At 44.1% G+C, this 25,340-nt stretch overlaps 1 protein-coding gene across 1 annotated transcript in view; it reads right to left on the reverse strand.

The window, feature by feature from the left end:
- PCSK4 (proprotein convertase subtilisin/kexin type 4) overlaps positions 1-25,340 on the reverse strand; it is a 113,954-nt gene that overhangs the window by 19,917 nt on the left and 68,697 nt on the right. Inside the window, 5 exon segments of the mRNA XM_089690732.1 lie at positions 3,684-3,787; positions 3,864-3,964; positions 8,199-8,411; positions 16,115-16,287; positions 16,379-16,467. Coding sequence (XP_089546858.1) covers positions 3,684-3,787; positions 3,864-3,964; positions 8,199-8,411; positions 16,115-16,287; positions 16,379-16,467 — 680 coding nt within the window.

Below are 25,340 nucleotides of genomic sequence, written 5' to 3' on the forward strand. Positions count from 1 at the left end.
AGAGTAACGTCTGACATTTGTTCCTCAGACACCAAGCAATGCTTCGGGACAGTCCAGCCCTCCCCTCTAGGACACACCAGGTGATTGACAGCCTCAGATGTGCATGGTTCCTTAGAAGACTATTTAAAAGGGGATGTGTCTATTCTCTACACTAAGACCTCAGATTACACTCAGCTCTGAGAAATACCATCTAAACTGTTTACTTTGGAAGGATGTGGAGGACATAGGGCTACTGATAAACAGGTACAGCGTATGTAGATGGATTTATTTCATCACTGTGTATCAGCTGAAGTCAGTCGCATTAATGCGCTTATACTATTATTATTATACAGTATTTATATAGCGCCAAAAGGTTTGCCCAGCGCTGTACATTATAGTGGAGGACAGAACATGAGACAATACAGTAACAAAACAGTACACGAGGGGTTCAAGGGCCCTGCTCTTTCGAGCTTACAATCTAGGAGGGAGGGGATAGTGGTACAGGAGGAAGTTGCTGTGGGGGATGGAGTGGTAGCAGGACGGGAGGAGATCGGCTGTAAAATGAGGGTGGGGTAGGCTTCCCTGAAGAGATGGGTTTTCAGGGTGAAACCTAAAAGGTGAGGAGGGTAGGTGACAGTCTGATGGATTGGGGTAGTGAGTTCCAGAGGATGGGGGAAGTCCTGGAGAAGTCTTGCAGTAGGGCGTGGGAGGAGGAGACCAGGGAGCTAGAAAGTAGGAGGTCTTGTGAGGAGCGAAGAGTACGGGTTGGGTGGTATTTGGGTATCAGGTCGGTGAAGTAGTTAGAGGCAGCGTTATGAATGGCTTTGTATGTCAGCGTTAGTATTTTGAATTAAATGCGTTGGGCAATCGGAAGCCAGTGGAGGGAATGACAGAGGGGGGTGGCAGAAGCGAAGCGGTTGGTAAGGTGGATGAGTCTGGCCGCAGAGTTCAGGATAGACTGAAGTGGCGATAGCCTGTGTTGGGGTAGGCCGGTGAGAAGGGAGTTGCAGTAGTCCAGGCGTGAGATAATAAGGGAGTGAATGAGTTGTTTAGTAGTGTCTGGAGTTAGGAACGTATGTATTTTGGAGATGTTGCGGAGGTGGAGCCTGCATGAGTTTGCCAACGATTGGACATGGGGTTGGAAGGACAGGTTTGAGTCTAGAGTGACACCTAGGACTTTGGCTTGCGGGGTGGGACCGATTGTGGCGTTGTTGGTCGTGATGGAGAGGATGGGGGGGGCACGGGCTGGGGGGAAAACTAAGAGCTCGATTTTGGAAAGGTTCAGTTTGAGGAAATGGAGCGGCATCCAGTCTGATATGTCGTTCAGTAGGCGGGTGATACGGGCGGAGACTGAAGGGATGAGGTGAGGAGTGGAGAGGTAAATTTGCATGTCATCGGCGTAGAGGTGATAGTTGAAGCCGTGGTAGTGTATAAGTTTGCCGAGGGAGGAGGTGTAGATGGAGAAGAGAAGGGGTCCGAGGACAGAGCCTTGGGGGACCCCAACAGAGAGGGGGAGAGAGGGGGAGGTGGTAGCGTTCTAGGGAACGCTGAAGGAGCGTTGGGATAGATAGGAGGAGAGCCAGGAGAGAGCGGAATCTCTGATGCCAAGGGAGTGTAGTTTATTAAGGAGGAGGGGGTGGTCAACTGTGTCGAAGGCCGCGGAAAGGTCGAGGAGTAGGAGGACTGAGTAGTGGCCATTAGCTTTGGTGGTTAGCAGGTCATTAGTGATTTTGAGTAGGGCGGTTTCGGTGGAGTGTAGGGGACGGAAGCCAGACTGTAGTGGATCGAGGAGGTTGTTGTCAGTCAGGTGGGAGCTTAGGCGATTGTAGACAAAGCGCTCAAGGGGAGAGGGGAATGCGCCAGTAGAGAGGGAGAGATTGAAGATGTGGGTGAGGGAGCGTAGGATGGAGGAGGAGGGTGACCGGAGGAGTTGTGTGGGGACAGGGTCAAGGGGGCAAGTGGTGAGGCGGGCTTCTGAGAAGACCTTAGTGACCTCCTCAGTGGTATATTATAAATGTAACATTAATATAAAGACAACTCATATCATGAGGTGTATGTACCAGTCTCAGTTCTTTGAAAAAGATGATCTTGCTCTTAGCCATGATCCAGTAATATTCACTGTGCATTCCCACTAAAAACCACATAGCATTTTATCCAATAAAGGTCCAGTGGGGTCTTTATCTAAGTTTAGTACCACTTTCAATGTATTTTAAATGCAAACAATACTGTACAGGGAAGAATGACACAAAAGGCCAATCATGTGTATTGCAGCATAAGAAACATGCTAATAAGAGGAGAGAGCTGAAAGAGAGAGACAAGATCATGCACCTGCTACTTTCCTTTCACTTCCAGTCAGGGCTGTAAGTAGAAGTGAAACTGCAGAATAAAAAGATCAGGTTTCCTTACTTGCATAGCAGGACAGTTCTGTGTGACATAGTTGTGCAAATCTCATAACTGGATGAACAGAAATACAAATCCTTTGGCAGGTAAAACAGCTTTCATATTTGTATTTTATCTGTATATTTGTGAAATCAGTGCTGTGGGGAGGAAGTAGGCTTCAGCTTTAAAAGAGAAGTTTACCTTTTAATGAAAAAAAATAAATAAAAAAATAAAATGCACTTTTTTTGCAGGTAAAAAAATGTGCATTTCCTATTTTTTGTTTTAGGAGCCTGGAAAGCATTGCACCAGCGATCAGACCACTGGTGCAATGCAGATCTCCTGTAGGCTGTCAGTGTAATCTGTCAATGTACTGGCAGGCAGTTTTACAGTGACAGGAAGAATCAGTAACTACCACAGAGCTCAACAGCACTGTGGTAGTTAATTGAGAAATACAAGCCGACAGCCTCAAAGGATGTTGGTACTTCTAGTTCATGGACTCACAGGGATCTGTGAATCAATGACAAAAGGGTGTCATTGCGGTAGCGAGTACAGGAAGAAGATCCCCAGCTCGCTGCTTCAAGGAAGGGGGGCTCGGGGTGAGAGGGGTCTGATGCTTAACATGTTACACCCTAAATATGGAAGTAACATGTTCAGAAAGCTGAACTTATTCTTTAAAGCAGATGTAAACCCTAACTGAATCTACAATTCTCAGTTCTTTGGAAAAGATACTTGCTCTTAGCCCCAATCCAACAATTTTTACTGTGCATTCACACACGGAGCAACACATCCTCCTTTAAGAAGGCATGCATACCACAACAAAATTCTTTCTTACAGGACAGTCATAGTTATGGTGGCCACTATGAGTATGGGTCCCCAAGAACAGAGCTATGTCTTGTGAGTTAAGGCTGGCTTCACAAATATGAGTTGTGGTACAAACACACACTTTACCATGCATTACCATGAAACAAGGTAACACACAGCCTGTTTTTTCTGTTGTGAGGTGTATGCACCATAATTCTTTGTCCTTTGGAAAAAGCACCCCCCTGGCACTTCTGAACAAATTTGTGCAAGACATGAAGACCCCAACTTATAGAGAGCAAGGTAAGCATTTTGGCAAACTCCAATATCTCATAATGCTACTTGACCCTCACAAGATATAAATAATTTGTAGGGTCTGCCAGAGCACTTTACCTAAGGCCCTTAAGCACCTTTTCTTTAAGTGACACTAGTTTCTTTGTATATGTTCAAAAGGAGGGTGTTTTAAATAAAAACATAATGAAAAGATTCCCATGCATAGTGCAGTGAGACAGGATTCCTTTACTCACCTTTTCTCCCAACTCCATTTACCTTCCAGTCATCGACAATCAGATTTGCAGGACTTGATGCTCTCACCACAATGTGCTGGACATCCCTCCAAGAGAGGGCAGGACTGTGTAAGAATCACAAATGAGTCACTGGATTTCCTTTAAGTCATTATTTTCACCTTTTTGGACTGTAATTCTTACTTTGCTTCCAGTGCAAGGGCAATTATCCCAGCAGCTAAAGGTGCAGATGCTGATGTTCCTGTGTGGTGTTCAGTGCACTGGTTGCGCAGGTCAGTGGTAGGCTGAAAAAGTTGGGAAGTGTAAATCTTGATAAGACTGGTATCATTCATTCTTTATAGTTCTAGGCATTAACACAAGTTTAGTACCATTTTTTTCCTACATAAACTGCCACTGCAGACAACAAAATTACACTTAGTGTGGTGGAAAGTATTGCTTCATGCTATGCCACCTTGGTTTAAACATACACTAGGTTACCAAAAGTATTGGGACGCCTGCCTTTACACACACATGACCTTTAGTCTTAGTCTGTAGGGTTCAATATGGAGTTGGCCCACCTTTTGCAGCTATAAACGCTGTTACTCTGCAAGGAAGGTTATCCACAAGGTTTAGGAGTGTGTCTATAGAAATGTTTGACCATTCTTCCAGAAGCGCATTTGTGAGGTCAGGCACTGATGTCGGACAAGAAGGCCTGGCTTGCAGTCTCTGCTCTAATTCATCCCAAAGGTGTTCTATCGGGTTGAGGTCACAACTCTATGCAGGCCAGTCAAGTTCCTCCACCCCAAACTTGCTTATCCATGTCTTCATGGACCTTGCTTTGTGCACTGGTGTGCAGTCATGTTGGAACAGGAAGGGGCCATCCTCCAAACTGTTCCCACAAAGTTGTGAGCATGAAATTGTCCAAAATGTCTTGGTATGCTTACACCTTAAGAGGTCCTTTCACCGAACTAAGGGGCCAAGCCCAACCCCTAGAAAACAATCCCACACCATAATCCCCCTCCACCAAACTTTACACTTGACACAACACAGTCAAGCAAGTACCATTCTTCTGGCAACTGCTAAACCCAGACAAGTCCATTGGATTGCCAGACAGAGAAGTGTGATTCATCACTCCAGGGAACATGTCTCCACTGCTCTACAGACCAGTGGTGGCGTGCTTTACACCACTCCATCTGACATTTTGCATTGCACTTAGTAATGTAAGGCTTGGATGCAGCTGCTCGGCCATGGAAACCCATTCCATGAAGCTCTCTATGTACTGTTGTGCTAACCTGAAGGCCACATGAAGTTTGGAGGTCTTTAGCTATTGACTCTGCAGACAGTTGGCAACTTCTGCACTTCAGCATGCGCTGCCCTTGCTCTGTCATTTTACATGGCGGTTGCAGTTGTTCCCACTTTGTTATAATACCACTAACAGTTGACCGTGGAATATTTAGTAGCAAGGAAATTTCATGGACTGACTTATTGAACAGGTGACAACCTATCACGGTACCACGCTTGAATTCACTGAGCTCCTGAGAACTGCCCATCCTTTCACAAATGTTTGTAGAAGCAGTCTGCATGCCTAGGTGCTTGATTTTATACACCTGTGGCTATGGAGGCGATTGGAACACCTGAATCCAATTATTTGGAGGGGTGTCCCAATACTTTTGGTAATATAGTGTATGATCACATAACCTCAATGTTTTTACATACAGTGGGGCAAAAAAGTATTTAGTCACCCACCATTTGTGCAAGTTCTCCCACTTAAAAAGATGAGAGAGGCCTGTAATTGGCATCATAGGTAGACCTCAACTATGAGAGACAAAATGAGAAAAAAAATCCAGACAATCACATTGGCTGATTTGGAAAGAATTTATTTGCAAATTATGGTGGAAAATAAGTATTTGGTCAATATCAAAAGTTCATCTCAATACTTTGTTATATATCCTTTGTTGGCAATGACAGAGGTCAAACGTTTCCTGTAAGTCTTCACAAGGTTGGCACACACTGTTGCTGGTATGTTGGCCCATTCCTCCATGCAGATCTCCTCTAGAGCAGTGATGTTTTGGGGATGTCGCTGGGCAACACAGACTTTCAACTCCCTCCAAAGGTTTTCTATGGGGTTGAGATCTGGAGACTGGCTAGGCCACTCCAGGACCTTGAAATGCTTCTTACAAAGCCACTCCGTTGCCCGGGCGGTATATTTGGGATCATTGTCATGTTGGAAGACCCAGCCACGTTTCATCTTCAATGCCCCTGCTGATGGATGGAGGTTTGCACTCAAAATCTCACGATACATGGCCCCATTCATTCTGTCCTGTACATGGATCAGTCGTCCTGGTCCCTTTGCGGAGAAACAGCCCCAAAGCATGATGTTGCCACCCCCATGCTTCACAGTAGGTATGGTGTTCTTTGGATGCAACTCAGCATTCTCTCTACTCCAAACACGAGTTGTGTTTCTACCAAACAGTTCTATTTTGGTTTCATCTGACCATGTGACATTCTCCCAATCCTCTTCTGGATCATCCAAATGCTCTCTAGCAAACTTCAGATGGGCCCGGACATGTACTGGCTTAAGCAGGGGGACACGTCCGACACTGCAGGATCTGAGTCCCTGGCGGCGTAGTGTGTTACTGATGGTAGCCTTTGTTACGTTGCTCCCAGCTCTCTGCAGGTCATTCACTAGGTCCCCCCGTGTGGTCCTGGGATTTTGCTCACCGTTCTTGTGATCATTTTCACCCCACGGGGTGAGATCTTGCATGGAGCCCCAGATCGAGGGAGATTATCAGTGGTATTGTATGCCTTCCATTTTCTAATTATTGCTCCCACAGTTGATTTGTTCACACCAAGCTGCTTGCCTATTGCAGATTCAGTCTTCCCAGCCTGGTGCAGGTCTACAATTTTGTTTCTGGTGTCCTTCGACAGCTCTATGGTCTTCACCATAGTGGAGTTTGGAGTGTGACTGTTTGAGGTTGTGGACAGGTGTCTTTTATACTGATAACAAGTTCAAACAGGTGCAATTGATACAGGTAGGTAATGAGTGCAGGACAGAGGAGCCTCTTAAAGAAGAAGGTACAGGTCTGTGAGAGCCAGAAATCTTGCTTGTTTGTAGGTGAAAAATACTTATTTTCCACCATAATTTGCAAATAGATTCTTTCCAAATCAGCCAATGTGATTTTCTGGATTTTTTTTCTCATTTTGTCTTTCATAGTTGAGGTCTACCTATGATGCCAATTACAGGCCTCTCTCATCTTTTTAAGTGAGAGAACTTGCACAATTGGTGGCTGACTAAATACTTTTTTGCCCCACTGTATCTGTTCATGGACATAATTAACCTGTTTACTTTAAAGGCTAGGTTCACCTTTATAAGAAAAAATAAATGCACATGTTTTTGCAGGAAAAAAATGTGCATTTTTTTCACAGGAGCTTGCAGAGCATTACCCCCAATCAGTGGCTCTAGACCTGAAAGCTTTTCTATAATTTCTATTCCTAATGTAGCACTACCCCCTTCGGGATTGCTGATGAACTTGGGTTCCCCTATAGTACTGCATAGCCAGTCAGTCAGCACTTTCCACACAGGCTTACACCCAAAGACAGAAATCAGGCCTTGAGCGCTGGTTTTATTATTTTATCTAGGGGATAAAACTGAGGTGAGGGGTGTATACGATGCCCAAGGGAACCAATATCTGTAGACAACTGAACTATTCACAGCTTCCCTTCTCTATCACAGCTTCACGAGCTGCTTCAGTTGTACTACCCCAGACACCAGATGAACTCCTCCTCACCCAGCAATCTGGAGACACTTGCTAAACAGGGGATCTAGCTCCTGTTCCTTTAAGTAAGGTGTACAGTCACTAGCAGAGGGCTACTCTGGTTTCCCATCAGAGTGCGCCTTCCCCCATCCACCCAGGGGGTGCAGGTGTACTCACTTAGATCCTCTCCTGCACCACTTGCGGAATGGCTGCAGCTACCAGGCCTAACAGCTGGGCTGCTCCTTCTCTGCTACACAGGTGGTCCTCTCTCAGGGGTCCAGTGAGTTTTCCTCCTTTCCAGCTCCAGGCTCGCAGACAGGCCCCATCCCACTAGGCCTCCTGGGAGCCTTCTTCCTCCAGCTTCACATCTTCCTGCTTCTCACTCCTCTCTATCTCCACAAATTCCTGCTACAGAGCAGGCCCTTACACTTTTTATGCCAAGTTGGGAATTGGTGAAGGTTCCTCAAAAGTGCAACCAACCACTTCTGATCCACCCACTGCCACCATGGCCCTCCGACAAAAGCCTCAGAGCAGAGGGAAATTCCAGAGGGGCTGACCTGCATAGTCTCTCTCAGTCCTGATCAGAATTTGACCCCTATGGCAATCTCACCTGCGCTGCTAATCAGCTCCTAAGTAACCATTAGGGTCTAGCTCCCCCTAGCTAAACTAGGAGGGTGCTACACTAAGGATGCGCATGTGTGAAATGTATCCGTGGAGAGGGTAGTGGCATGAGTGCATTAGAGTAGTGGCTGTGATGAATGCAAGTATCATGACAGATACTTACAATCTGCCTTTCTTTCTTTTTGCCACTGCTAAATGTAGTAGTGAGTATGGAAGAGCAAGCCTCACTATACCATGGAATTTCTCCATTCTCAGTGGTGCTGCCAACAGACAGAGTGTATATACTATTGCTGTAGCCATCACAATTACAGTCATCATAATGCAGACCACCATTTCCAGATGCCCAAACGAAAATGGAACCAAGTCCACCACGTCCCTAAAACAAAGGAAAAAACACTGAAAAGTGCTGAAGAAAAGAAAATAAGGCAGCTTTATCGTGAAAAGTGACATGCAGTTAAAAAGGTACAACATAAGGAAGCTGTACTTCTGGAATTATGTTTGAAATGAGGCACATGATATACAAGCATCATCAATGTTTTTCACTCAAAATAAAACTATGGCTTCACATCAAAAATAAAAATGTACCGCAACACTTCATTTTAAGTGCAGGTGAAGTCATCCTCATTCACCTTCCTGTAATGGTGTGGAATTATGCAGCATTGTTCCTGAATTCGGAACAGAGTTGCTGCTCTCATGTAGGCACTTTGCCTGCTTGCACTACAGTGAAATGGAAAATAGTTTCAGGAGGTGTGAATCGCAGCTGATTCAAAAGTCTGCCTCTTGTCAGTCAGCACCTGGCCACACCTAGCCCTGCCTACTGCTTTATGCATTTGACATCACTGCTTCTGTTGCCCACGGTGAGTGGCAGTGTCATGGAGGAAAAGTGTGTGAGATACAGAAATGGAGGATTTGGCTCATGTGAAAGTAAAGTTTTTTTGTTTTGTTTTTTTCCTACTTTACCTTATGAGGTTTGTACATTACATAATATTTGGATTTTACTTAGACTCTCATAAGAGAGCCTTTAGTTGTAGATGAATGCATTTTGTGTTGGGACAAAATGCAAAAATTCATCTAAAAACATACTGACCACAGTACAGCTGGTATGTCCAGAAAATCCAAGGACAAACTTCACATTATGCAAGGGCCACAGAAAGTTGGAATGTAGCTTTTATAATAGCAGTTTTAAATTTAGAACCAGCATTGACAACAAAGTAAACTATGTCAATCCAAAAATCCTGCATTCCATGACTTTAAGAAAATTAAACCAAGAACAGAAGCACTCTAAATATTCTGAATACTGGATACAAAATATTTAGATAGGTGCACTGTCCTTTCAAGTGCTCATAAAATGTGTAATAATTTACACACCACAAATAAAAGTGCATCAATGTAAAATCAATTAAAAAATCCAATAAATAAATTATTCTGATATATCAATAAATAACGTACCAAAAAAAAAAAAAAAGTTCCTGCTCGAAGTGGCCAAAGTGGTGCTTTGAAATGAAAAACACTGCAAATCATGTGATTCTCCAGGTGTTCCCTTTGGGATCACAGTGTTTTCTTTTCACTAAGGCTACATTCACACTAGCCTTGTGTGCAGGCGGCAGAGAGGCGTTTGGTAAGCGTTTTTACCGCTTCCCAAACGCCTCTGCCAATTCTGCACATTACAGCACATGGTGCTGTTCTAACGGGAGCGTTTGCGTCGCGGCAAAACGGACGCCTCTGGTCGAGTCAGGAGGCTTTGAAGCCTCCTATTCTCGTCTATGGTGCCGCGCGGTTGCGGGGCGTTTGCGGAGCGGTAACACCACTCAAACTGTATTATAGGCGTTTGTGGGGCGTTATTAACGCTCGGCAAACGCCTAGCAACCGCCACTAAACCGCGCATGCGGCGTTTGCGGAGCGTTTGCCGAGCGTTAATAACGCCCCACAAACGCCGGACCAACGCTTGCCAAACGCTATAGGGGCGTTTGGCAAGCGTTGGTAAAACAGCCAAGTGTGAACGAGCCCTTATGCACTTTTTGGGGTGTTGTTACATAACTTTTCTGATTTTTGAATTTTATTTTTATTGATTTTACATTGATGCACTTTATTTGTGGGATGTAAATTATTGCACATTTTATAAGCACTAAAAGGAACAGTGCATCTATTTTTGTATTTAAACAAAATAAAGCAGTCTAGTTTTGCAGACTAACATGCATTTCTCCTCAGGTTCAAATATATTTCTAAATTTGCAACCATACAAAATAAAGATGTTACAAGTCAAATGTAATAAAATTAAAGAACCACCCCAAACCCCCCAAAAAACAAAACTAGAGCTAAATTGCTACAGCAAGTCTTACAACTTCACAAAGATCCACCAAAAAGTTACAAAAAGTTACAGATTTAGGTACACGTCGTTATATTTTAAGTGGTGGAGGAGTCTATCACTAGTAAATAAAATACAAAGACATGCTATAGACATCAACCACAAAAATATTAAAAATATGTGAAGCTAGGTAACATACACTCAATCTCCATATATTACCTGATAATTACAAAACAAAAGCCATTCAATAAATCAAGTTAATTACCAGGGGGGTACGGGTACAGGTAAAAATAACTTTTTCACCCCGTTCAATACATAGATAGAAGCCTACAACTTAATCTGGAAATTTGATGATACCAAGAAATGTAGGAAAATGTATATTAGCAAATCATAATTAAGGAAACAAAATTATTTCCAGATTTTATTTTGTATACAGAAAAAAAAAATTATCATAATATTCTCATTGCAACCATAAAAATGTATATACAAATATACCCAAAAAAATTTACAATGCAGCACCTTCTATTGTAAATATTTTGATAGACCTTTTACTGATCTTATTTGTCTAAACCTGGATGTGGTTGTCTCAAATACTTGATAGAGGTTGTGTGGATGAAGACTTGCATAATGTGTTTCACATGTGAAACCTATCTCAGGAGAATAAAAAAAGTCACACCATCTTTGTAGTATACAACTTTTCCAGGAGAAACAATGCCTTTTCAGGAATCCTGGGGATATATTTGAACAAGGAGAAGTCCACAAAGACAGTAGCACAAATTATGTGATACGTTGATTGTTCTAGGTTAAATTACAGGAAGAACCTCTGTCTAGGACTATGATGAAGTACTCTCTAAAGCAGGGGTCCTCAAGTTCACTGACCTTCACACTGTTGGGGGGCCGGACTATAGCTTGAATTCCTATGCACACTGCACATATCTTATTTGTAGTGAAGAAAAAAAACCAGGAAAAGACAATACAATATTTAAAATGCACTGTATACTGCAACGCACTGGACTCCGCAATGCACTGTGCCTGGTGTCCTCTCCTGTTGCTCCTCAGCCTGAAATCAGGCGGTGAATCTTCACCAGGCTGCCGCTCGCTGGGTCCTCACGGCTGAGCAGCCTAGCTATTTGCCATCACCTGTTTTTTTTTTCCTGCCAGCCCGGCAGGCCAGGTAAATATTTTTGGCGAGCTGGATTTGGCCCGTGTGCCATAGTTTGAGGACCCCTGCTCTAAGCTTTCATTCACACATGTGTGTGCATCTCTGAACTCACACTGTCTGTGTTCAGTGACACTGACTGGCTCCCTCTCTTGGTGTGGGATTCAGAGCTGAACACAGGGGGACTGCCATTCTTCTCCAGAGACAGATTGCTTGCCGACTGCTACAGGACTCTGCACATTCAGCACAGCAGTGACATTGATTGCTATACTGTGATCACATCAGACATCTCTGCGTGCTGAGCTGACAGGCCATCAGGCGGCATCTGCACATCCCTGCAGTCAGGAGCCTGTGTAAGAATTCTTGTTCTTAGGCGGCTGTGCTATCCAAGGGATTGGGGAGTGGGTGAATGCCCAACCTATGCTATCAATCTAGAGACACTGAATGCAGACACCTTTACATCTCAGTATCAGGAGATCTTTCCTTTGCGTAGTACCACAACCTGTTTAACTTCACTGAATTACCAGTATTCACTACGGTTTATGGGCTCCACCATTGCTAGCAGAACACAACAGACACCACCATATCAGGAACTTTAAACATCACAGGACTCAATCTCTAGTTAAAGGGACCTCTTCTTTTATAAGGCCATTATTCCTCAAATTGGGATATTTACATCTATTTACATTGGAGTACATATTTACATAATTCTCTGCATCCACCATTGAGGAGTTGGTGACCTAGAAGGAGCTGATGAGTCAACAAGCCTTTTCTTCCCTCTCTTACTTCTGGTGTTGCAGTTTAATAGTGAAAGCTTACGACTCGTTTTGTTCAACATTGCTTACTGGTTATTCCTATTTTACCAGTGTTCTATTTTTAGGTGTTAACTGGGATTGTATATTCTAAACCAAATATTCATGTGGTCTATTCTTTTGAACAGAACTAATATAGATGTGTTACAAAAAAATCACTTTATTATCCTATACTGTTGAAATATGTCTAAACCCAGTGTGTCAGAGGTGTCGGGAGGCCTGCAAGGTCAGGGCAACCACTGGGGACAAGCATTATCAAGCAGAACCTGGGAGGGGGGTAGCACTACATATATTAACCACTTGCCAACTGTGCTATAGCCGAATGACGGCTGCAGCACAGTTGTCAAGTTCTGGGAGGGCGGCATATGACATCCTCCCACAATGTGGCCCTCTGGCACCCCTAGCTGCGCGCACCCGGCGATCTCCGTGATCGCTGTGCCCTATGGACATAGCTGATCACGTGATGTGGTAAACGTCCAATCACAGCAGCCTTTTACCACGTGATCAGATGTGTTCAATGAAACAGCAGATCACCGGGTAAATGCTGGTTCTCGGCTGCACTTTCGCTGTCACAGTGTGGGGAAAGTACTGCCGAGAACCGGCAATTGTCAGAAAACAGATCGCCACTGATGATCAGTGGCCACCAGTGCCACCCACTAGTGTCCCGCAGTGCCATCCACAAATGCCCATCAGTGCCCCACATCATTGCCACCAGTCAGTGCTGCCCATCCGTGCTGCCTATCAGTGCAGCCTATCAGTGCAGCCTCATCAATGCACATCAGTGGAGAAAAATTACCTGGTTGTAAAATTTTATAATAGAAACAAAGAAAAACTTTTTTTCCAAATTTGTTTAGTTATAGCACAAAAAATTAAACACCCAGTGGTGATTAAATAACACCAAAAGAAAGTTCTATTTGTGTGAAAAAAATTTATAAAAATTTCATATGGGTACACTGTCGCATGTCATTCAAAGTGCAACAGCACCGAAAGCTGAAAATTGGCCTGGGCAGGAAGGAGGTAAAACTGCAAAGCATCACCCTGCTTATATAAACTGGACACAGTGACAGAGTCTTTGCAAATGTCACCATTCAATCGCCAGGCTTGAGCGCTGTCAAAAGCTGGGGAAGTGATTTGACTGCTCTCCTGGGTTACAGACAATTTCAGCGCTGGCTGTGGAGGACCAAAAAAAGCTGTGAGGAGCACAGAGAAGCTCAGCATGATAGCCAGATAATTTTGCTTTCCAATTGCTAGCTATCACAAGAGATCTAAAAATATTTAGATCTATCCTAGAAGGTTCAGTGCAATCTTAAATTATGACTAAAAGCAAAACTTTGCTTTTAGTTTTGCATAGAGTGGAGAGGGATTAGAACACCAGTCAGATTTTATTGTTGTCTGTGTCCCTGTTAGAGAGATTCACCCTCTCTATTTGTTCTGTTTACCGTTATCACAAAAAGTGAAAGAAATTCTCAATATTGAGTTGTCCTCAAAACAATAATTGAAGTGAAATCTTCCAGTGGGAACACACTAATTTTGGTGACAACCAGGATTTTCTCATTTCAGAGGAATTTTCACTCACTTCTTGTTTTAGTTATGTCACGGGAAGTGAAGGGAAATCTTCCCAATGGGACACAGATAGCAAGAAAAAAAAAAGAAAAGAAAAAAAAAAAACTTACAGGGGTATTAACTTATTAATCACTTATTCTTTAAAAAAAAAAAAAAAGTGTCTTTACTTTTAACTGCCTCCCGCAAGGCCTATAGACAAATGACGGCTGAGTGGGACTGCTGCTGTCTTCTGTGGACATCATATGATATCCTCCCAGGTTCAGGCAGATCAGTGTACCAAGCTGCTGCCATACCATATGACTGCTGTGACGTGACCAATCACAGCATATCACGTGGCAATTGTACACAATAAAAACGGCTTCCATTCATTGTATACTTCCATTCATTGTGTGGATTTCTGTAAATGGTCACAGAAATCACATGGTACAGACAGGACAAATCACAGCCCATCTGTACCATGTGATTAGCTGTGGCCAATCACAGCTAATCACAATAGTACAAAATGAATGAATGGACTTCATTCATAAAAAATAGTTGCCTATAACTGTGATTATTACTGTTATAAGCAATCATAGTGTGTAACAAAAAAAAAATCCTGATGACGTCTTCAGGGTAGTACAGGGTTATTATGGTAACATTGTATTCCTCTGGTCACAGTATGTTTAAAAAATAAAAAATTGTATTACAAAAAGACTTTTTTACTGTCACCAGTCAGTGTCCCTGATCACCACAACACCAGTTAGATGATGGATGCTGTGCTGCACTTGTGACAGTGCGTTTAAAAAAAAATAGAAAAGTGTGACAACAAAATTACAACTTCAAAAAACTTACTAAATACATTGGACTGTCTTCTTTCCAAAATGGGGTCATTTGGGGGGTATTTGTACTGTCCTGGCATTTTCAATCCTCAAGAAATGAGGCCGTCAGTAAATCAGGACTGGTTGATTTTCAAATATACACACACACCATATTTTGTGGACTCCATACTACAACTTTTTAATCTTTCAATAGGCTAAATAATACACGGATTTGGCCAATTTTTAAAAAAGAAATGTAGCAGTATACATTTTGGCCTAAATTTATGAAGATTATTTATTTGCAAAAATATTATAACGAAGAAAAACGCATTTTTTTTTCCAAAATGTTGGGTCTTTTTTTAAATTTATTTAGCAAAAATAAAAAACCCAGTGGTGCTTGAATCTCGGCCAGTTCAGCAGGGATCCGCCAAGATTCAAATCATGTATGGGCAGGCTGAATAATCAATCAACTCGGGTACAACCAGCTTGTTGGATTTTACATGCGATTATTGCCGTTAGCAGTAATCACTGTGTTCTCCCGGCGGGGGTTTTAATATGTTTAAATACAAATCTTTTGAAGCACAGTAACCTTCAGTGATCCTCTGAGGTTTTGAGGAGGGTAATAAATGTAGCCTTCTAAGGCAGTAATAAATTAACTATTCATGAAAAAAGGCCAAATTTCCATTTTTTGTTCTGATGGATTTACCATATTGATGAGGAAGATATGAAATAAAATTAAAAAATGTAAAAGAATGCATGCACCTAAGTTAATTGATGCTACTAAGAAAAGCGACAGAAGAAACTCCCATGTTCTCCCCTCTTACAGTGACCCGGTGGCACTAGCTCTTCTGTCACATCACCCAGGGGTGTATTTACCACAAGGCAAACAAGGCATTTGCCTAGGGCAGCATTTTTCAGGAGGGCAGCACCACCCCCCAGGAAGAAGAGACGGAAGAAGGGACACATGCAGCTTGGGGACCAGGTGGGATCTGAGAGTGGCTGCAGGCTGTTTGACTCTCATACCTGGGGATGTCCAGAGCTGTGAATGTGTCTCTCTCTCTTGCTGGGAGGGGAGTGGCTGGGGTATGTCAGGATCTCTGGGGGGGGCAAATTATGTGTTGCCTAGGGCAGCACAAAACCTAAATACACCACTGGCATCACCCTACTTTCAACAATGGTTCACCTACTGCCCAACTACCTATGAGCTCTACCTGCGTGAGTCGGAATTCACCTCTGTACGCAATGTATATGCAATTCTCACTATATGGATCTGGTTTGCAATTCCTGAATACTACCACTGTAACTCCCACTCTCTGTCATTTGTACTTACACATACTTACGTACGTAGACCGTTATCTTTTTCTCCAAATAAAATATTTGAACAAGAGAAAAGCGACATAAGACAACTGAACAATGAATATAAGTATTACATACAGAACTCACATGTACTATTCCCCTATAAAAGGCTTCCATAGCTAAAATGCCTGGTCCATCCACAGTCATTCCATCATCCTCTGGTCCCCAGCTTGCACTGTAGATGTGAATGTGCTGTGGATTCAGACTCAGAGACCGAGCTTCAATAATATCAGTGATCAACCCATCGAGCATCCGGATGCCTAGGGAATAAATCAATTTAAATAAATTTAGAGATGTTGAGAGCCATCTTATAGGGTTTTTTTGTATTATGAAGCTTTTAGCATGCATTACCTCCTATTCTTGCATTGTATGAAATCCCTGTACCACAGACGTTATTATTTGCTACTGCAGCCACTTCTCCAGCACAACGTGTTCCATGGCTAGGAAATGCGTAAAAATAGTAAAAAACAATCTTGTTTGTAAATGTCAGGTACAGTACATACTTGAAATAGATCTTTCACATACAACACAGTATATTATATTATAGACCTGAAAATTAACCTAATCCACATTTTACCAACTGGAAGGAGAACAATAGACAGTGGGCAGATTATACACTGCACCGCAAATATGTAAAATGCAGAGCATAGTGTACAGTCTGGCACCAACTGGGACATACAGTATATTGAATAGTACAGCACAGTATACAAATTGCTGTCTTCTGGAATGTGTAATTAATGGTGTGAATTGGTCTCACATAGTGCTTAATTCTCTTAATAAAGCATGTTCACTATGTAAAAGGAATGTTAGCTTAGTAACGTTAACCACTCGCCGCCCAGCCACTGTTGAAATACGGCGGCAGGGCGGCACGGCAGGGCAAAAGCACGTTTTAAAACACGCTTTGCAAAACAGGTAGGGGGCACGCACGAGGTGCGCTGCCGCCCTACCTGCACCGCCAATCCCGGCCGCAGGTGTCAGTCGCTGGGTCATGGCCGGTCATTACCGGCTGTGTCCCGCCGATTAGCGGCAATCACTGACAGAGAGCAGGTCTGCAGCAGCTCTGCTTTCTGTCAGTTCCCTGACAGCTCCTGACACACTGATCGGGAGAGAAGAGTTTATCTCTCCCGATCAGCATGTCCCTGTGCAGTACACACCCCCGCCCCCTAGTAAAACACTCCCCTCACACAGTTAACCCTTTCAGTGAATAAAAAAGTTAACCCCTTCCTCCCCAGTGCCATTAGTACAGTGTCAGTGTTTTTTATTTTTGCACTGATCACTGTATTGGTGTCACTGGGGATGTCAGTGACCCCAAGTCAGTTCCCCCCAGTGTCAGAATGTCCGCCGCAGTCCTGCCATAAGTCGCTGATCGCTGCCATTATTAGCATAAAAAAAAATTAAAAATCCCGCCATTTGTAAACACTATAACTTTCACGTAAACCAATTCATTTACACGTATTGGGTTTTTTTTTTAGCAAAGACATGTCGCAGAATGCATTTTGGCCAACATTTATGACAAAATTTGATTTTTAAATTTTTTTTACTAGACAAGTTTTATAGGAAAAAGTCCAAAATATTGTTTTTTTTTCTCAAAATTGTCCGCCTTTTTTTTTTAATAGCGCAAAAAATAAAAAAACCGCACAGGCGATCAAATACCACCAAAAGAAAGCTCTATTTGTGTGAAAAAAAGGACATAAATTTCATTTATGTACCGTATTGCATGACCACGCAATTGTCCGTTAAACTAGTGCAGCGCTGTATAGCAAAAAAAATGGCGTAAATTGCAGTATCTATACCAGGGGTCCTCAAACTTTTTAAACAGGGGCCCAGTTCACTGCCCTCAGACCGTTGGAGGGCCGGACTATAGTTTAAAAAAAAAAAAAAAAACTATGAACAAATGCGGACACAGTACAGGAGATGACCAGAGACTGTGGACATACAACGGCGGCAGGAATACTGGGCCGGCCGCTCCATAAGACGCACAGACATTTCCCCCCAAGTGTGTCTTATGGAGCGAAATAGTGCCCTATCATTGGTGTCAGTGGGAGGAATAGTGCCCCATCATTGGTGTCAGTGGGAGGAATAGTGCCCCATCATTGGTGTCAGTGGGAGGAATAGTGCCCCATCATTGGTGTCAGTGGGAGGAATAGTGCCCCATCATTGGTGTCAGTGGGAAGAAACGTGCCCCATCATTGGTGTCAGTGGGAAGAAACGTGCCCCATCATTGGTGTCAGTGGGAAGAAACGTGCCCCATCATTGGTGTCAGTGGGAAGAAACGTGCCCCATCATTGGTGTCAGTGGGAAGAAACGTGCCCCATCATTGGTGTCAGTGGGAAGAAACGTGCCCCATCATTGGTGTCAGTGGGAAGAAACGTGCCCCATCATTGGTGTCAGTGGAAAAAAACGTGCCCTATCATTGGTGTCAGTGGGAGGAATAGTGCCCCATCATTGGTGTCAGTGGGAAGAATCCTGCCCCATTATTAGTGTCAGTGGGAGGAATAGTGCCCCTTCATTGGTGTCAGTGGGAAGAAACGTGCCCCATCATTTGTGTCAGTGGAATAGTGCCCCATCATTGGTGTCAGTGGGAGGAATAGTACCCCATCATTCGTGTCAGTTCGAGGAATAGTGCCCCATCATTAGTGTCAGTGGGGGGAGGAATAGTGCCCCATTACTGGTGTCAGTCGGGGGAGGAATAGTGCCCCATCGTTGGTGTCAGTGGGGGGGGGTAGTGCCCCATCATTGGTGTCAGTGGAATAGTGCCCCATCATTGGTGTCAGTGGGAGGAATAGTACCCCATTGGTGTCAGTGGGGGGGGGGGGAATAGTGCTCCGTCACTGGTGTCAGTGGGGGGGAATAGTGCCCCATCATTGGTGTCAGTGGGAGGAATAGTGTCCCATCATTGGTGTCAGTGGGAAGAATAGTGCCCCATCTTTGGTGTCAGTGGGAGAAATAGTACGTCATTGTGTCAGTGGAGGGGAATAGTGCCCCGTCATTAGTGTCAGTGGGGGGGATAGTGTCCCAACATTGGTGTCAGTGGGAGGAATAGTGTTCCATCGTTGGTGTCAGTGGGGGAGGGGGGAATAGTGCCCCATCATTGGAGTCAGTGGGGGATGGAATAGTGCCCCATCGTTGGTGTCAGTGGAGGGTAGAATAGTGCCCCATCGTTGGTGTCAGTGGAGGGGAGGAAAAATGCCCCATTGTTGGTGTCAGTGGGGGGTGGAATAGTGCCCCATCATTGGTGTCATATTTATACTAGTATCTTTTTGGCTGCACCAACTCTAAACCGAGAACTGAGCAAACAAGCTGATTGCTTAGTTTTACATCAACTCTGAGAAAAGAACAGTGTCTGTCAGTCATCAGCCCTCTGCTCTGCCCTTTCAGGGCTCACTGGAGTGCCAGGCTAAGACAGCAGGAGCAGCTGGGCTCAGGCTTTTAGTGTCACAATGGGAGTCAGAGCCAGCTGCTGGTCAGGTATCTGGGAAGATCTCAACATTGTTGGGAACCCTGCAGAGCCTGGACCAGTTCTGCGATGTCAAGCCAACAGCAGGCTTTATCGGGTCACAGGAATGTAGAACTAAGTAACACTCCTGTGACCCTTTCCTTTAAAATGGGATTAATTCAATTATCCAATCATGTGCAAGCAAAAATTATGTTTTTAATTTTCCTTGCACATGACTATTTCAAGATAGTACAGTTTCACCTTGTTTACAAAGCTAAATGAACAGCCTTTAGTAAAACCCCATTGTCAAGTTAAAAGAAAGATAAACTAAAATACAAAAATAAGATTAAAAACCTTGCTTACTCAGAAACTTAAACTAGCAGTTGATGCAGAGGATGGCAACAAAAACCCTTGTGTTATATAATTTTCCTTGACAGGGAAAAAAAAAAATTCAGCACAGTATATGCAGAGTAGAGTGTTCAATAGGTCGAGGAACTGCACAAATAAGGATGCAAGGTCTCAGGAGCTGCATACAGAGAAAAGGGGTGTGAGATCCTGAGAGGTGAGAAGTCCCAGGAGCTACAAAAATAGAAAAGGATAACTTTTTGTTGGTACCACATGCCACTAGGGGTGTAGGCAGGGATAATAGGGAGTGCGCTTTGAGGGCAGATTTTACTGATGGAGCATGCTCTTTGTTTGAAGTTATTTCTGATGTGGCGTGGCCAGCTTTGCATGCAGTAGGACATGTTCTTGGTGAGCTCCGCTCTGCATCCTGTTAATTATCCTGATTGGCACCTCATTCTCCGGCTACAACGGCATCTCGGGTCCCCATGGTGTGCTCCAACCCCCCTGCTGTCACTTGGTGCCCTGATTATCCTGATCCGAGATGGCTAAAAGGGGGAAAGAAATGTGGGCCTTGCCTGAGTCAGCTGGGCAAGATGGCGGTACCCCGATCCATGCATCCAAGCAAAAGCAGAGAGAGGCCGCTCAAATTTTCATTGCCAGGCCGCTCACCAGGGAAACTTCCCAGAAACAACTTTTGGACTCTGCTACTGATCCGGACTTAGACTGTGCAGGTTGTACACAGATCCTTCTTGAACTGGCAGACCGAGAGATCCCATCCTGCAGTCCCGCAGAGAGTATCCCACCATCCCAGTCTCATGGGAAACAGCCTGCTGTTTCCATTGAAGATCATTTTGAACCCACCCTTAGAGAAATTCTCTCCACAGTCACTGCATGCACCTCATCTATAGTGGTTCTTACCAGGGAGGTGAAGCGGATGAGGATGGAACTGACCCTGGTGCGCCAAGATATGCAGAAACTGCAGGATTGCACTGCGGCCTTGGAGGGGAGAGCGAGTACCCTGGAAGATGATTGGCAACCATTATATAGGGACGTGTGATCTGTGCTTCTACTAATGCCCCTAGATTGGTAAAATCAGTTACGCCATAACAATGTGTGCGCAGTGGGTATCCCAGAGCGCACTGAGGGTAAAAATCCTGTAGCCTTTATTGAAGCTTGGCTGATCTCTGCCTTTGGCAGTGATACATTCTCCCCCATGTTTGCAGTAGAACGTGCACACAGAGCCCCAGCACGTGTTCCTCCAGTCGGCGCTCAACCCTTTTTGTTCAGACTCCTCAATTATCGGGACAGAGATACCATTCTCTCTAAGGCCAGAAGCAAGGGTAACATGTCTGTTGACAATGTTCAAGTATCCTTACTTCCAAATGTTTCTGTGGAAGTTCAAAAGCAACAAGCAAAATTCCTGGAGGTTAACAAACGTCTTCGGGCATTGGGCCTTCAATATGCCATGCTATATCCGGCTAAACTTTGCGTGCTTACGGATGACGCCTCTCATTTTTTGATAATCCTTGCAGTGGTTGTATGGAGCAGAACATCACCTGGCAAAATCCCCTGGAACCTGACCTTGGAGACCTGGTTGATTCTTAGTGCCTTAAACTCATTTTAGCAGAACAGCGGGGTATTGCTCTCATATTTCCTTCCCTTTTTGTATCCGATTTTTTTTCCGGCTTAAGTTGGGGCTCCTCCCTTCTTGGGCTTTCCTTACATTTACCTGCTGTGTGCTTGTCCACTAGACATTGTGTAAACCCCAACCTGTTTTTGGTCCTGAGGGGACATTTTGGCCTCCTGCCAGTGTCTTCAGTTAATATTATTATGGCACTGTTGGCCTACAGGTTGGCAATGGTCTGGGATGCAATGAAGGCCTTCCTGTGGGGCTTGATTAACCGGGAGATTTCAGTGGTTAAGCGTAGATCCAGGGAGTGGGAGGAAAAGGTACGGTTAGATGTTAAACAAAGGGAGGTTCAGATGATAGAAGAGCCAAGCTCCTGTAACTGCACCTCCTGGAAAGAGGCCCAAGCACTTTATGAATCAGTGCTTACTGAAGTGGCAGATAAGCGATATTTTGTGCAACAAAAATATTTTGAGGAAAGGGACGGGGCACCTTCTTGCTCTTGTGGCAAGTTTAGACAAGGCTGAGGATGCTGATGCAGTGATCTGTATGAGTCATATGGAAATCCTAAGAGTTTTTAATCACATTTACGATGATATGTATGCTTCTAAAACTGTAGCCACCCATTCTGAGCTTTTGCAGTTTCTAGACACCTGCTCTTTTCCTGTTTTATCAGAGACTGACCAGAGAGAACTGGAGAGGACAATTACTGTTGAGGAGTTATCTGAAGCTTTGGCAGGCACCCCCAGTAATAAATCTCTGGGTTCAAACGGATTGCCATTCAAAATCTATAATTGATACGGTGCGCAACTCCTCCCGCATTACTCAATGCCCTGAATTCCACCATGGATGGAAATGGTTTGCCCCCTCCATGAATGAAGCTGTGATTATTAGTATTATTGAAACCTGGAAAAGATCAATTAAAACCTGACTCCTACCGACCTATTTTCCTTCTGAATACGGATGCTAAATTGTTGGCCCGGGTTCTAGCTACTAGACAGGCGCGGATTATTGGTACACAAAGATCAGTCGGGATTTATTCCCTCTAGAGCGACGGCTAATAATGTACGTAGACTTTTTTTGAATTTGCAAACTCCAGTGGATAATCCTGGGGGACGAGCATTTTTTTCTTTGGTTGTGGCCAAGGCATTTGATAGTGTGGAATGGCCTTATCTATGGGAAGTATTGTCTAGATTCGGCTTTGGTCCCAAGTTAATTAGCTGGGTGCGCCTTCTCTATGCAGTCCCTAGTGCCCGAATCCGGGTTAACAGGGATTTGTCAGATTCATTCAGGCTGCAGAGGGGAATGAGGCAGGGCTGTCCTCTCTCGCCCCTTTTGTTCGCTTTGGCGTTAGAACCTTTAGCGATTTTGTTGCGACAATCTTCGGACATCGTCGGTTTTACAAGGGGTGTTCTTTCGGAAAAGATATCCCTTTATGCGGGTGACACACTGTTATATTTGGGCGATACTTCCACATCCTTAGATGCTGTTATGTCCCTATTGAACGCTTTGGTGGATTTTCCGGCTTTAAAATTAATTGGCATAAATCGGTGTTTATGCCCGTGGATCTTGTAGAACTCCCCCTCCTGGCCTGTGCACATCCACATCCAAGTAGTATCTACATTTAAGCATTTGGGGGTGGTAGTCTCTCCTGATCCTAAGCAGTATATTTCTCTTGATCTTTTACCTCTACTACATCAGCAGAAATTGAAGTGTAACAGTTGGTGCAAACTGCCCTTGTTGGTGGTGGCCAGGGTCAATTTAACTAAAATGATTTGGGTCCCGCAACTTCCTTATATTTAATAAGTGGTTTCATCGCATAAAGACCCAGTTTAGGAGTCTTATTTGGAAAAAAACAAGCTGCTCCAATAAAATTGACCATGTCGCAATACGGCAAGGAGTCGGGGGAACTGGAGTTCCTGAGCCCAGACCTTATTTTCTGGCAGCCCAATTGCAGCAAGTGGTTGGCTGGGATTCGCCTAATACTGATCCCATTATAAGTTTGATTTCCCCTCCTGATCCCACCATTTTGGCTCTCTCTCATCTTGAGATGGCTCTAGCAGTCCTTCCATTCACAGCTCCAACCGCGGACCTCTTGAGGTTCGTCTGGAGTACGGTAAAAACGTCCTTTCATATTACCTGATTTCTTTCCTGTACTCCCTTCTGGAATAATCCGCAATATATAGAACTGGATAAACTGGAGGTTTTTCACGACTGGAGGGATCGAGGCCTTAAATTTGTATGTCAGCTTTAGTCGGGGAAAAATCCTAAAGTCCTTTTCTCAACTGCAAATGGAATTTACATTTACACATAAGCATTTTTATCGGTATCTTCAGCTACGCCATGCGATACAGGCTCAGTCTTCGCTCTCTAATCTCACATTGACAGACTCAGTTTTTCTTAAGGATGTCACTCAGGCAACCCATAAGAAAGGCATGATTTCTCGGGTATACTCCCAGCTATTGTCCACAGTACAGATACAAGCTAGTCTCCGGAGCAGGGCGCAGTGGTCCTGGGATATTGGAGAGTTTGCTGGAGACGTCTGGGATGCTGCCCTGGAATTTCTCTCCCTCTCATAAATTGTCTCAACTGTTTATTCTCCATCGATCGTATAGGGCCACTGTGCAAATGTATCGGTGGGGCAGGCGTGATTCACTTGATTGTCCAAGGTGTAGGGTCCAACAGGGTGATTTCATTCATATGCTCTGGCGTTTCCCCAAGTTCCATAGATATTGGAGTGAGGTTCTCCAATTTATTTCTCTAGTATCACAATATACTGTTCCCCAGGATCCCTTGCAAGGTCTGTTGGGGGCACTGGACCAAGAACTGTTCCAACCAGGAGGATATATTATGGTATCTAGACTTTTATATCTGGCTAGGAAGTTGATAGCAAGGTACTGGTTATCATCGGCTCCTCTGACATCGCAATACTTTTCGTAAGTTCCAGCAGGTAAGGCAGGGTTGGCTTGATACCCTGATGAAGTCACGTGACTAGCGTGACGTAACACGTTGGTGGGAGGAACTTCTGGTACGCGGTGACATCATTTCCGGCGTGGGCGCCATCTTGGTGCACCTTTTCTACCCATGTAAGTACACCCATAGTATGAGGTGAAACGCAAATACTTAACATTGTACATATGAGTGGGCATTTTATTATTTTGGTATTTTGGCTTAAAATAAACGAGTTTTACACTATGGAGGATCTTTATGCTTTATTATTATGAGCCTATTTGGAGAGTGAGCGGTACTACTGATACCAGTGGCTGGAGGAGACCTTAAGGAGAGGAGTGAGTGCCACTATGGATGATATCGAGTGAGGGGATTGACCTGTGACGATTAATACCTGTGAGGATCGTGGTGTGATCCTAAAAGCGAGCTGGCCCGTGTGGTCACTGTAAGGAGGTAAAGGGGCATTTTTGCCACTTGAGTACTTGCACCTCAAGTGTTGTGACCACGTTTACACGTTATCACCTGCATGATTTTAAAGTGGGAGCACGATCTTATGTTTGCAGTATTTGGACTTTTGTAATACTGTTCGTCATTTGTGTGTTCATGATTAATTTAATATTTTTTAATGTGGACTTTTATTTATGTGGTTAGGTGTGTGGCACTGATCACTAATCACCCATACATAGTACCTTATCCCTATCAAGGGATTCACATATTCATTTACACCATTGGATTTATGAGTCTGTTAACCCTCAAGTGTTAATTAGAGGGACTGTAGAGATTTATAATTTCACGTGTATACAGTTTTTGTCACCATTATTCACTTAACCATTAGCCGCCCGGCCAATGGCCGTTTGGCGGCTTCAAAAGTGCTTCTGCACTCCGGGTGCACGCCATTTGGCGTGCTCCCGCACATGCGCCGTTTGCGCTAATGCAGAGCGGCGCAGCGGCGCGAT

Source organism: Staurois parvus, unplaced genomic scaffold, assembly GCF_062004578.1.
Source record: "Staurois parvus isolate SC_StPar_1 unplaced genomic scaffold, SC_StPar_1.0 ptg000541l, whole genome shotgun sequence".
Taxonomy (NCBI): Eukaryota; Metazoa; Chordata; class Amphibia; order Anura; family Ranidae; genus Staurois; species Staurois parvus.